Source organism: Lycorma delicatula, chromosome 2 (assembly GCF_047948215.1).
Source record: "Lycorma delicatula isolate Av1 chromosome 2, ASM4794821v1, whole genome shotgun sequence".
NCBI classification, from domain to species: Eukaryota; Metazoa; Arthropoda; class Insecta; order Hemiptera; family Fulgoridae; genus Lycorma; species Lycorma delicatula.
The window spans coordinates 197,629,858-197,642,418 of NC_134456.1; the positions used below are offsets into that span (position 1 = coordinate 197,629,858).

The following is a 12,561-nucleotide window of genomic DNA, read 5'->3' on the forward strand; positions in this document are numbered from 1 at the left end:
AAGATTTAAAATTCTTAAAAATTCCTTCCTCCAAATTGAAATTAAAATCAAAAATAAAAACAAAACTTTTTTTATATATATATTTTTTTTAAATCAATTTTTTTAAGAATCATACTCCTCTGTACTATATACAAACAAATACATGTATTTTATAACATCAACCAAAGTACAGAATATATAAAGTAGGATGGATTACCTTATTCCACTATATATGCAGGAGTGATTTTGCGATTTACTCGCATCAGCTGCATTACATATTCATCTCAAATTGCATTACAAACTTCATAAAACATAATAACATATCATGCTTTATTTATTTTATTTAAAATTTAAAACCTTTCATCTTTTTATGTTTTTTTTATTTTAAACTTTTATTCAATTAAATTATAACAATATTTAAAAATATGAAAATTAATTAAAATTAACATTAAAAATTAAATAGTAAAAATTTTTACCTATGTAAAAATATGACATCAAGGCATAAAATCAAATTAAAAATCAAACAAAAATAATTTTAAGTAAAGTAATTATGCATGTTGTCCAATTAACTGACAATATTTAATTATGAATTAATTATAATTATGAATTATGAATATATATATATATATTCATGTGTATGTGTGTGTGTGTGTTAGTGTTTTCAATTATGCAACATCAATTGTTCCTAACATCTAATTAGTTTATTATATGGAAAGACAATTTTACTGACAATTATTTTTTTATTTATTTATTACTTCCATTACCAACTCAGCATTTCCCTGCTTATCCCTTTTAACCCACAATTTTTACCAGTATATATGGAGACAGTGACCCTCAATAATGCAGTTAAAAGACGGCTGACAGCACAACTATCTTATAAACAATTTGTACAATGGGTTTGCATGACTCTGAACATGAAATATTAACAAACATGTCACGTAAACAGAAACATTAACAATGAACTGAAACAAATAATTTTTTTTTAAATGTCAATGACACATGATAAACCTGGATGAATAAGTTTCATATAACACACAAAATCAATTATCATAATTATGTATTTATTATTGCAACATATAAAATTTAGTTTACATTTCTCATGCTCTTATGGATGTTTGTAAGAAATTAAGATTTAATCATTTTCTTGTCCATAACAACCAACAATGAGCATTACACAAAACTGAATATTTTAAAAATAAAAATAAACTGAATTAAAAATACTTAATTAAATATTCTAAAGCTACATCACAACATTTTCAGCTACACGTATATAGAGTTTTTTTATGATTTCGAGTGGTTTATCCATCATCCCTAGAAAAAAGATTTTAAATACTGCAGATAATCATCACATTACATGTTACACAAAAATATATGTTTAAATTCTTTTTATTATTAGATTTTTAGCTCTGATATTCCAATTTTATGATAGATTTAAAAATTTTATCATAAAACAGGTTCAATCTGGGACTTTCTGGAACATATATTACATTTATAATTTATTTTTTTATCAATTAGACTATGAGAATGGGGATATTTTGTTAAACTTAGTAGAGAAGGGATAATATAACGTATCATGATGCAACATGCATAATAGATGTCATAACAGATGGTCAAAAGTGTAATTAAATTACACTTTTAACCAAATGACAAGTATTTTAATAATTAAAATATAGATTGTATAATATTATATTGGCTTTTTTTTTAGTTAATCAGTTGTGAAAGACTAATTATGGAGTACCTCTATTAACTTTAATAAAATGAATCATCAGTAGGAACTTTGTGAAAGGAAAATCATACACTGTCATATCATATTTTTATTTTGTGTGGAATTTGCATTGGAAAATGGGAGTTAAATTTACTTAATTTTAGTTTTCAAAACCCAGACACAAAAATTCATAAAAGAACTTATTTGAATCAAATATATTGAAAGTTATTTGTACCTTATTTTTACCAAATGTCTTCAATGTTCTTACATACAACCCATAAACATTTTACTCTTTTGAGGAGGAATAACTACATTACAGTTATAAATTGCATCTACCCCTTCAGGTGTCTTCTTCTTCAACCCAAATTACAAATAAAAATAGCAGTTTCTATGTAATTTCTCGAAGAAGTTATACAACAAATGAAGTCTGCACATACCTAAGTATTACTATTTACATTTAATATACTGATGGCACTGTATACAAAACCAGCACACACTCTAGCACAGTTGCTACTTCATCCCTAAAACCGATAGGGGGTTATGGACAACCTGTTATTAAACATTTATGGTTTGGTAGTTACAATGCATTTATAATTTGCAAAACCCAGTTATGAATATGCCATGTGTGGTGTTCTTGGGTAACCTGTTTGAACACAGAACACATCCATCTAATAATGAAGTCCACATTTTTATTTTTCATTCACACATCTTGTTTGCATACTGTCACAAGAAATATGTTGGTATTATGATAAAATTAAGCAGTAATATGTACCGTTTCCAACCATTGCATTGCTTATACGTTCTTAGCACAGCAGAATACAACATGAACTTTTTTATCACTCTATTATGTTAGGATATGTTATTAAACAGCTATACCATAAAATAACATATAATTAGTTTAATAATCTAATACTAATTTTTTATTTTTATTTTAGACAACCATTATTTGTCCACATTATCTTTACAGCCATCAATGACCTGGTTCACATGGATTTGTTTCTTGTTTTGGGTCAAATACAATTCTTCTAATAAATTTATAGCTCCCAATCAAAAATCTAACATCAAATTATTCTGCATATAGGTGCTACAGTAACACTGTACCTTTTGCCGATTTATTTTATTTTAAAGTTTTTTAACTGTTCAGTAAACAGTAATAAGTAATAACAAACAATAATTTTTTTATTTTCATATTAATCTTTTAATTCAATAATAATATATTTATCTTTTAATTGCTTAAACAATAGTTTAAATCAGGGATGTCTTCTTCAAACTTTGTTTACCATATTTATTAATGACTTGCATGAGATTATAAAGCACAAGTATGGGCTGTAGTGCCAAAGAGGAAATAGAAAATTTTCAGAGATCTTAGCTAGAAAAAATTCTTTGTTTACCTATACACTCTAAACTACATTCTCGACTTTGAAACTAATACTGAACTTAAAATTGACTTTATACTGGATGTTCATTTAAAATATACTCTGAGAGTTTTAAATCTGCTGGATTGTTGGTTAACTATACTATAACAGAAGAAGTTACTAGGAACAAGGTAGAGTAGTTTAAAGCACAGCAGCTATTAGCAGAAAAACGTAGGTGTGAATTCAATGTAAGGAGAACAAATCACTACAGGAACTAGATGAAAAGGCTTATAGGTGAGATAAGGATGTAACCAGGAATGAGCAGTTAGAAAGTCAAAGTTTTCTCAAAATTTACTAAAGGTTAAATATTTAATTGAGGGATGGGGTGTATACAATGGATGATAATAAAAGATTTTATGAATATGTTATTTAGAACCAAGTCAGCCATGCTGCATCACACTTTTCAAAGAAATGAATTTACTAGAATTTATTAGTTTTATAATAACGGGGAGAAGCAGGATACTATGAATTTCAAAGGTAGAAATTAGATTAACATGTAAAATTAGATGTAGATTAGATTTTAATTTCATATAAAATTATATCAGCATGGTTTAGTAAAGAAAGACTAACAATGGAAGAAGAAAAAATATACCAAATGGACAGATAAACTGGTATAATCTATTTGGATATACTTTCAGAGGCTATAAGGTACAGAAGGGAGTTGACAGGTGAAACGATTATGTTGAAGACAAGTTATATTTTTCATTGCTGTTTAGGGTCAAAAGATTTGTGTTTATTTTACGCCCATTTGGAGTGAAAGATCTTTGTTCATAATCTTTAGATTGTAATATTAACCTTAACTTTATGACTGATGTTTACCTTAAAACTGGTTGCGATATTAAATGCACCTTGCTAAATTAAAGTTTGTTTTTTTAAGTTTTATTTTATTCATTAATCTCCAGAGCTTCATTCTGAAGAGATATAAATAGATTTAGTTTCCAGCTTGGTAGATGGTTATAGCTGCCATTATGGTTATAGGCTAGCTATGCCTAACAGTGCTTTAATTTTAAGTAATAACTATTTGTGTAGGTAAAACTATATTTTGTTTTGTATAAAAGCAACTGTATGGAGTCGTAATATTTTTTTTTAGGAATTTTGTTTGTAATAAACAATTTGTTTGTTATTAACAAACACTTTTATTATTATTATTTCTTCTCAAAAAGTACCCACCGCAACTCAGATACTGTCATTGCCTGCAAACAACTAATAATTTGTATTGCTTCTTATCCACATCCAATCATTATACTAATGATACTTTTAGTACCTGTTACCAGGCAATTCATCTGATGGTCACAGCTAGGCTCGCAATTCAAAAGGCAGCATGAAATATAACTTACTTTTCTAATAAGAAAGCAACACAAAAAAAAAAAATATTCTCTGTAAAAAATGGATTTAATTTATATTAAAAATAAATATGAAAATACATAATTATTGATTATTATTATTTATTATTGAACAGTTAAAAGGCTTTAAAAGAAAGAAAATCAGCAAAAGGTACAGTGATATTGTAGACTACATGCAGAATAATTTGTTGTTAGTTTTATGATTGGGAGTTATATATTTTTTAGAAGGACTGTATTTGACCCAAAACAAAAAACAAATCCATGTAAACCAGGTCAACAATGGCTGACAGCTGTCTGTAAAGATAATATGGACAAACAATGGTTGTCGAAAATAAAAAATCTGATGTGGACAACAACACATGACTTCCTTCTACAGCTATTAAATTACATACACATTTTTTTTTAAATGAAAAGTACATAAAATTTTATTTTATTAACAGCTTCTGATATTTTTTCATTTTTTTTTATAGTTATTATTGAATTATTATTTATCGTAATCTTTTGTTAGAATCAGAGGTTAATAATTATTAATAAATCAGTATATTTAAATTAAAAAAAAGGAGATGAGGTCTGATTCGAACCAATGTGCCTTCCACTTGTAAGACCCAAGTATTTCATTAATTGAAATTTCATTTGGCTATAGAACCAATGAAAATAAATGCCACTTATTATTATATATCACTGAAAAGCTCTCAATGAGGGCTTATTACTGCAGTTATGAAAAAGTCCAAAATCCAGATTTATTTGGAATTTGAGCTTTTTTGGACACATTTGGTACAGTCGATTGCAATCAAAAGGGGTTACTCAACTAGAAGTTACAACAGTCCTAAATCCAAACTTTCAACATCTGACGACTAATTGTTTTTTCAGTTATGCAAAGCACATACATACACATGTACAGATGTCACGCCGAAACTGATCAAACTGGATATTTCGACGTTGAAATCTGAAAATTTCAGATTTCAACGTTATAAATTCCTGGTTTATAAATTTGAACAAAGGTTAGAAGTTCCGTTTATAAAAAATGGTATTTCTATTTTAGGAATAAATAATACACTTTCTCATTTTGAATATAGTGTATTGACATTACATTCTTTAAATATGAACTTTTCATTTCAATTGCCATGTGCTATTTTAACAGCAATAACAGATAGCGTACCAACATGTACCTTTGATATTTTGCATTTTAATTTTTCTCATAATCTGTTTTTTTGCAGATCCTGAATTTAACATAACAAACAAAATTGACATACTTATTGGAGCACAATTTTACTTGAATTTTATTTTACCTACGAAGTTTATTCAAAACTTTAAATATCCTGTTCTCCAAGAAACCAAATTGGGATATATTCTAAGTGGTTGCTATCCTATTAACTCTCAGAGCAATAATACCATTGCATCTTTTATTTTTCGAACAGATTCTATAAATCTTTCAACTGCACTTGAGAACTTCTAGAAAATTGAGAAATCAATACAGATATTCTATTTATCCCCCCCTCTTTGGGGAATGACATACAGCTATGTATGTGGTTTTTGTATGTAGTGCCTTCATTACATTAAATGTAAATGCTTTTAACAATCTTCAAAGCGCCTCTGGAACACAATTTTTGGTACGGTATTTAGCTCCTTCAGCTATTCTGTTTTTATCCCTTCAATGCTGTCAAAACTTCATCCTTTCATGGTTCTTTTCAGCTTAGGTAATAGGAAGAAGTCACAAGGAGCCGTGTCTGGCAAATAAAGAGGCTGAGGCAACATAATGGTGTTGCTTTTGGCCAAAAATTCACAAACAAGCTGTGAAGTACGAGGAGATACATTATTGTGATGCAGTTGCCATGAATTGTTTTGTCAGAAATCCAGGCATTTTTTTCGGACTGCTTCATACAAATGGCGTAGAACTTCCAGATACTAATTCTTATTGACTGTACAACCTGGTGGCAAAAACTCATGATATAGTAAGCCATTGAAATCAAAGAACACAGCGATCAGAACCTTCACATCTGATCGAACTTGAGAAGTATTTTTGGTCTTGGCTCTTCAGAAAACTACCATTAGGTCGATTAGGCCTAGTTTCGCCATCATACCCCTACATCCATATTTCATCACCAGTTATGAGCAGTTCTGAATCACTGTTCAGTTCATTCAGCAACTCCTGAGCAACATTCATTCAGCACTGATTTTGGTCAGATTTCAACAGTTTTGGAACAAATTTTGCTGCCACATGTTTCATGCCCAAAACATCTGAAAAAATTGCTTGGCATGAGCCAAATAACATATTAACATCAACAACCTCTCTGACAGTAATTTGGCAAATTTCCATTATCATTTTCTTCACTTTTTTAACATTGTCACTGGTTGTTGATGTGCTGGGACAAACAGAGCACTTGTCATCTTCAACATCTTCAAGGCCATCTTGGAAACATTCTTACCACTTGTAAATGCTTGTTTTACGCATAGAAGAATTACCAAAAGCAACATTCAATATTTCTAATATTGTATTCTACTTTATTCCATTCTTAAAACAAAATTTAAAGCAAATTCTTGTCCCATTTCTTTCACAAGTTAAAAATAATTGACCATAACAAAACACATGTAACCTTTTCGACAACCAACAATAAACTAAGCATCCAATATGACCACCAGTGTAAACATACATTACAGATAAGTTACCAACACAACAACAAAAAATTGTTACAATTGGACTTATACAGCCCAGGAAATTAAAAACTCTGCATATTTTTTTTATCAAACCTCATATAGAGAACAGTAGGATCACTGTACCTTTTGCTATTTTTTTTATTTTCACATACTTTATATAAGTTTTTAATCATTTAATGCATAATAATAAGTAATACCAATCACTCAGTTTCAGATCTACTCTTTAAAAGACAATCAAATTTATTTTTCACAGAGAACAATAATTTCTTCTTTTTTTTGGTGTAAGTTTCTTTATGGAAAAGAAAATAATATTTCACCCTTCTTTACAAACTGGGATCCAGTTTGGGCCATAAGATGTATCCCCCAAAAATTGTCAGGCAATGAGTATCTGAGGTATGATAGGGTAATTTTTCACATTTTACCAATATATGTAAAAGGGCTTCAGCACTCATGGCTTAATACAGTTCATAGCTGCACAGCAGACAGAATTCTTTTAATTTTAAATACAAACCCTGTATACTTTTCAATGAAAATACAGCCCAATGATTCTACTTACTAACCAGTTATAAACAATGATATAAAAAGAAAATGAATTCAAAGTAGATTACATTTTAATAAGAAAATTTTAAAAAATCAATATTATTGATTTAAATTATAAACATTTATATTTACAGTACTGTTGAATACATATAAATTATCTAATATCTACTATTTACAATTAACATTTCACTAAAAAAGTACATATGTATTTTTACAAATTAAAATTTTAATAAAAATTTACTCAAACTGATTTGATTTAAATTCAAATTGATTTAACATAAAAGTAATTCCAGAACACAAAATAAAAACAATAACTGGCCTGTAGATTTATTAAGGCTCTATGATCATCTTTTAGTTTTATGTTTTACATTTTGTGAACTTTTTAAATTTTTTGTTTTATTCTTATTTTTCTCTTTATTTTTCTCACTTTTTTCTTTATTTACACGTTCTTTCAATTTCATTTGTTTACTTTGACTTGAATTCTTTTTATTTTTTCTCTTCCTCACACTATTATCTGATTCTGAAGATGATTCTGAAATCACAAGTTAATAATTTTAAATGTACATACTCAGTATTATTAATTTTTACATTGAACTTCTTATGCTAAATTAACACAGAACAGAAATACAAAAATAAAAACATCTTTCAGGTAATTAAGTTACACAAATTTTTGGTAAGGTAAGTCTGCAAAAGATTTCATTAAAGGATATGTGAATAAACTGTTACTTAAGTAAATTTTCAGTCACAAAATATATGAAAGATAATGAAAAGCTGAACTGATACTTACCTCAATACATGGATAATGTTACAGGAAACAGATAAACCTGTTCAAGAAACATCTCACACAAATAAATACATAAATTAATTACAATTAAAGAACTCTTAACAAAAGACCTATTGAGGCAGAATTTCTAAAAGATAAAATAAGCAAAACAAAGTCATCTGACAAGAACAACTGCATGCAAGTCTGTCTTTACAACCAACAAATTAAAGCTATAAAATGGTATAGCTTTACAACGGTATCTCTTAAGAAATGCAAAATGAGTGTAGCTGAATGAGAGGATTTTACTTTTCTTACAAGTAATGAAGTAAGATTTTTTATTATTTAGCAATTAATCGAATTTAATATGACTAGGCAGACAAATAAATCTATTTTTTTTTTAATCTCTGGGATCACCGTTAGGTATTGCCTCAGAGGATGAGATGAATGACAATTTTTTTGCTGCGAAAATGCCATGCCCGACCAGGATTCGAACCTGGGACCTCCAGATGAAAGGCCGAGACGCTACCACTCATGCCACAAAGTAAATAAATCTATTAGAAAACCCAACTTATACCTTTTGAGAACTTGAAGTTATCACTCTTAATAAGAAATATAAATCGCAACAAAGAGTATCACTGACAACTATTTATTAACCAAATGAAGGAATGCACTTTCTGGGCTATAAAACAACACACTCATTATTTTCCCTACATTCCCTTGAAAAAGTTGACCACAGAGCAGTTCAGCTATGAGTGCACTTCAACTAAATGTTAAACCAGTACAAACATAAAACAAAAAAGAACAAGTTTTTTTTAACACACTGAGCGCTAATTACGCAACATGTCATACTGAACTATGTCAAGGGACTAATGATGTGTTGAATCAGAGGGCTTGAATTAGTTTATGTTGTGCTATCACTCTGAAAGATTTTTTCAACGCTATTGTTGAAGTAATTTGTGCATACCTCATCTTGGTAATTTTTAACTTATTTTTTTTCAAAGTGCTCATTTCGTACTCATGGTTTCCATATTTCTTGTAATTGTTTATAGTTTTATTTGTTTCTTTTGTAATAATATAATACAAATATAAAATATTATTTCAACCACGCTAATCAAATGAAGGCCTAAAAAAATAATTACCAAATGCAAAGTGATTACACTGTATATGGTATAGATTAAAGACAATTCTAGTAACAATAATTTCTTTTTTTCATTTTATTGAATTTATTATTTTCTTAATAAAGATATTGCTTCAAACAAACATAAAAAACTACTTCATAAATTACAATATGGTACAGAGGTAAACTATGAAAAAAAGGTAGTTCACCATGTTGAGTGATACATTTACAAGTTATACAAGTCTTTTATGGACATACATCCTGACCCTCATAAGGGAAAACACCCATCTTGTGATGATCCCAGTCACCATACCATACCCTCCATAACTAGCCCTGTAGGCTTTACTGGAGGTCTTCTTTTGACCCTCTCTCTAAACCTCACAACAAAGTGACCTGTTTGGCCTCTGTCAGAATTCCACCGATACAAATGGCTTGGCAGACATTTCCTTAGTGTATTTACTAAACTTACTATCACTTTCATACTTTCATATGCCCTCTTCCAACAATGATCACTCATTATAACTTACAACCCATACAGCTCAGGCTTAGCGAATACACTTATTTTCCTGCACCACGCTGAAGGTCTTAAAGAATAAAGAATGATAAATTAAAGGCCTTCACAGCAGCATGGTAATCTTACCCTTTTCAGCTGAAAGGAGGTCTCAAGTTAAAATTCTGGTAAGAACTGGTACTTTTATATGCTACAAAATTTCCACACTACTTTTTTATGCATATACTTTAAGCTTATGTGATGAATAAAATGCTTGATAAGAAAAAATGGAATACAATTTTAAAAACTAAGACAAAGCAATTAAGATGATTTCAAAAAGTACCATGCAAATGTGAGACAGCGGTTGTTTCTATAAAAAGATTGGGCCTTAAAATTACATGTAGACAAGAAATGCTAACTTAACCAAAAAAAAAAGTTCATTTTTTCAGACTACAATTTTTTTGCACTTTTTGATTTATAACAGGTAAGGCTAATAAATCAACAACTTTGCTACACGCTTAATTTTTTAATTATTATTAGTCTATTCACCAATTTAACTTTTATTTATAGCAATCTATTTTACTTTTTTAAGGCCTTCATAAAATCACTTGACAGTCGGTAATTTTTCCTGTTTTACCCACACTATTAATATTATAAATTTAAAAAAGAAATTATAATTATGTATAGTATGACAATATTAAATAAGAGGATAATTTTTAAATAAATTGCATTTGAGTTATAGTAAATATGATATAAATTTAAAAAAACTGAGCCATTTACAACTACATAAGTGGCATAGTCACAATCCATGGTGCGACTGGAATGGTGCATTTGTTTTCAGTGCCATATTGGAGGAAATATGTTTCAAACATTTTGTTATTAACACTGCACAAATGTTCCCTATTTTATTAAAGTATTTTTTTTTTTTTTTTTTTTTTTACATACTGTCTATGAACTTTTATTTCTACAACAGGTAAGATTTTTTTTTTGTAATTGTTTAACGATTAACTCTGATTATTTAATTTTTATGTGACAGTTAAAGCTGCTACAAAATTCATATAATTATTATGAGCTAATTCTTATTAGAATCCATTTCTGCCCTGTACTTTTTTTAATTTCCATAGATTACATACATACTTATTTATTTCCAAAAAATTATCAGGTTAAAAATGAACTCTCATCAATAATATTATTTTTATTTTAGCCTAAATTAATTCTGAATAGCCTACATTCGATTTTAAAATAAAGTAACATTTGTTATTTTAACAACTTAAGTAAGGTAGGTATTACATATACTGTACATGATTATATATTTATACACAATATAAATATGCAAAAGTAAAGGGTGATTCAAAGAAACGGGAAATTTTGAAAGTTGTGTTGGTAGCCATGGGTGATTGGTACCACTTGATAAGTGGCGCCAGCCTCTCTAACCTAACCTGCCATTTAGTTGTCATGGATCCTTGGAGTGGTGCGCAACGTGCATTTGCTAACAAAGCATTTTACAAAAACAATGAGTGTGGATGGAACGCGTAGAGAATTTCACCGTCATTTTAATCTGGGATGGCACTACCGTGTTCCATCACCACAAGCAATTAAAACATGGATATCTAATTTTGAGAAAACTGGTTCGGCAATGAAAAAGAAACCTCCAGGCCGTGAGCGAACCGTCTGTACACCACAGAATGTTCAAGCTTTACAAGATGCTGTCACACGAAGTCTACATCGGTCAATATGTCGTCGCTCAGCATCTTTACAATTGCATAGTTCAAGTGTTCGAATAATGTTAGTGAAGGACTTGCAATACCATCCATACAAGTTGCAGATCGTCCAGGAACTGAAACCGAACGATGCAGTTGTGCGAGCACAATTCTGTAATGTAATGCTTCAGAAGATAAATGATAACGAAGAGTTTGTTCACGAACTGTGGATGTCAGACGAAGCGCATTTTCACCTCAGTGGATTTGTTAACAAGCAAAATTTCAGATACTGGGCACAAGAAAATCCTACGCAGCTACACCAGCGTCCGTTTCACAGCCAGAAAGTGACTGTGTGGTGTGCTATGTCATCTTACGGTGTTATAGGCCCTTATTTTTTTGAGGATGACAACGGTCTTGCGATTACAGTGACGTCGGCTCATTACGTAACCATGCTTGAAATCTTTGTTGTGGAACAACAAAAGAGATTTCCACCAATTCTTAACATAGCCTGGTTTCAACAAGACGAAGCAACGTTACATACTGCATGAATATCGATGGCAGCAGTACGCCGATTGTTTGGACAACGTGTCATTTCACGAAATGGTGACATTAGATGGCCTCCCAGATCGCCTGATCTTTCAGCTTGCGATTACTTTTTGTGGGGTCACCTTAAAAACAAAGTGTTCCACAGTAGACCTGCTACAACAGAAGAACTGAAGGCAAAGATCCGAGAAACAATTGCGGAAATTCCAGTTGAGATGTTACGTCAAACCATGAACAATTTAACGAAGAGACTTCGTGAGTGTTTACGTAGAAGAGGAGGTCACCTGCAAGATGTCATCTTTAAAAAATAA

General features: G+C 29.8%; 1 protein-coding gene across 1 annotated transcript in view; it reads right to left on the reverse strand.

The window, feature by feature from the left end:
* Positions 1–1,025: 1,025 nt before the first annotated feature.
* Positions 1,026–12,561, reverse strand: part of ncm (pre-mRNA-splicing factor nucampholin) — a 59,232-nt gene continuing 47,696 nt past the window's right edge. Inside the window, exon 11 of the mRNA XM_075356950.1 lies at positions 1,026–8,169. Within this exon, the coding sequence (XP_075213065.1) occupies positions 7,982–8,169 (188 nt within the window). The 3' untranslated portion in view covers positions 1,026–7,981. The remainder of the gene's footprint in view (positions 8,170–12,561) is intronic.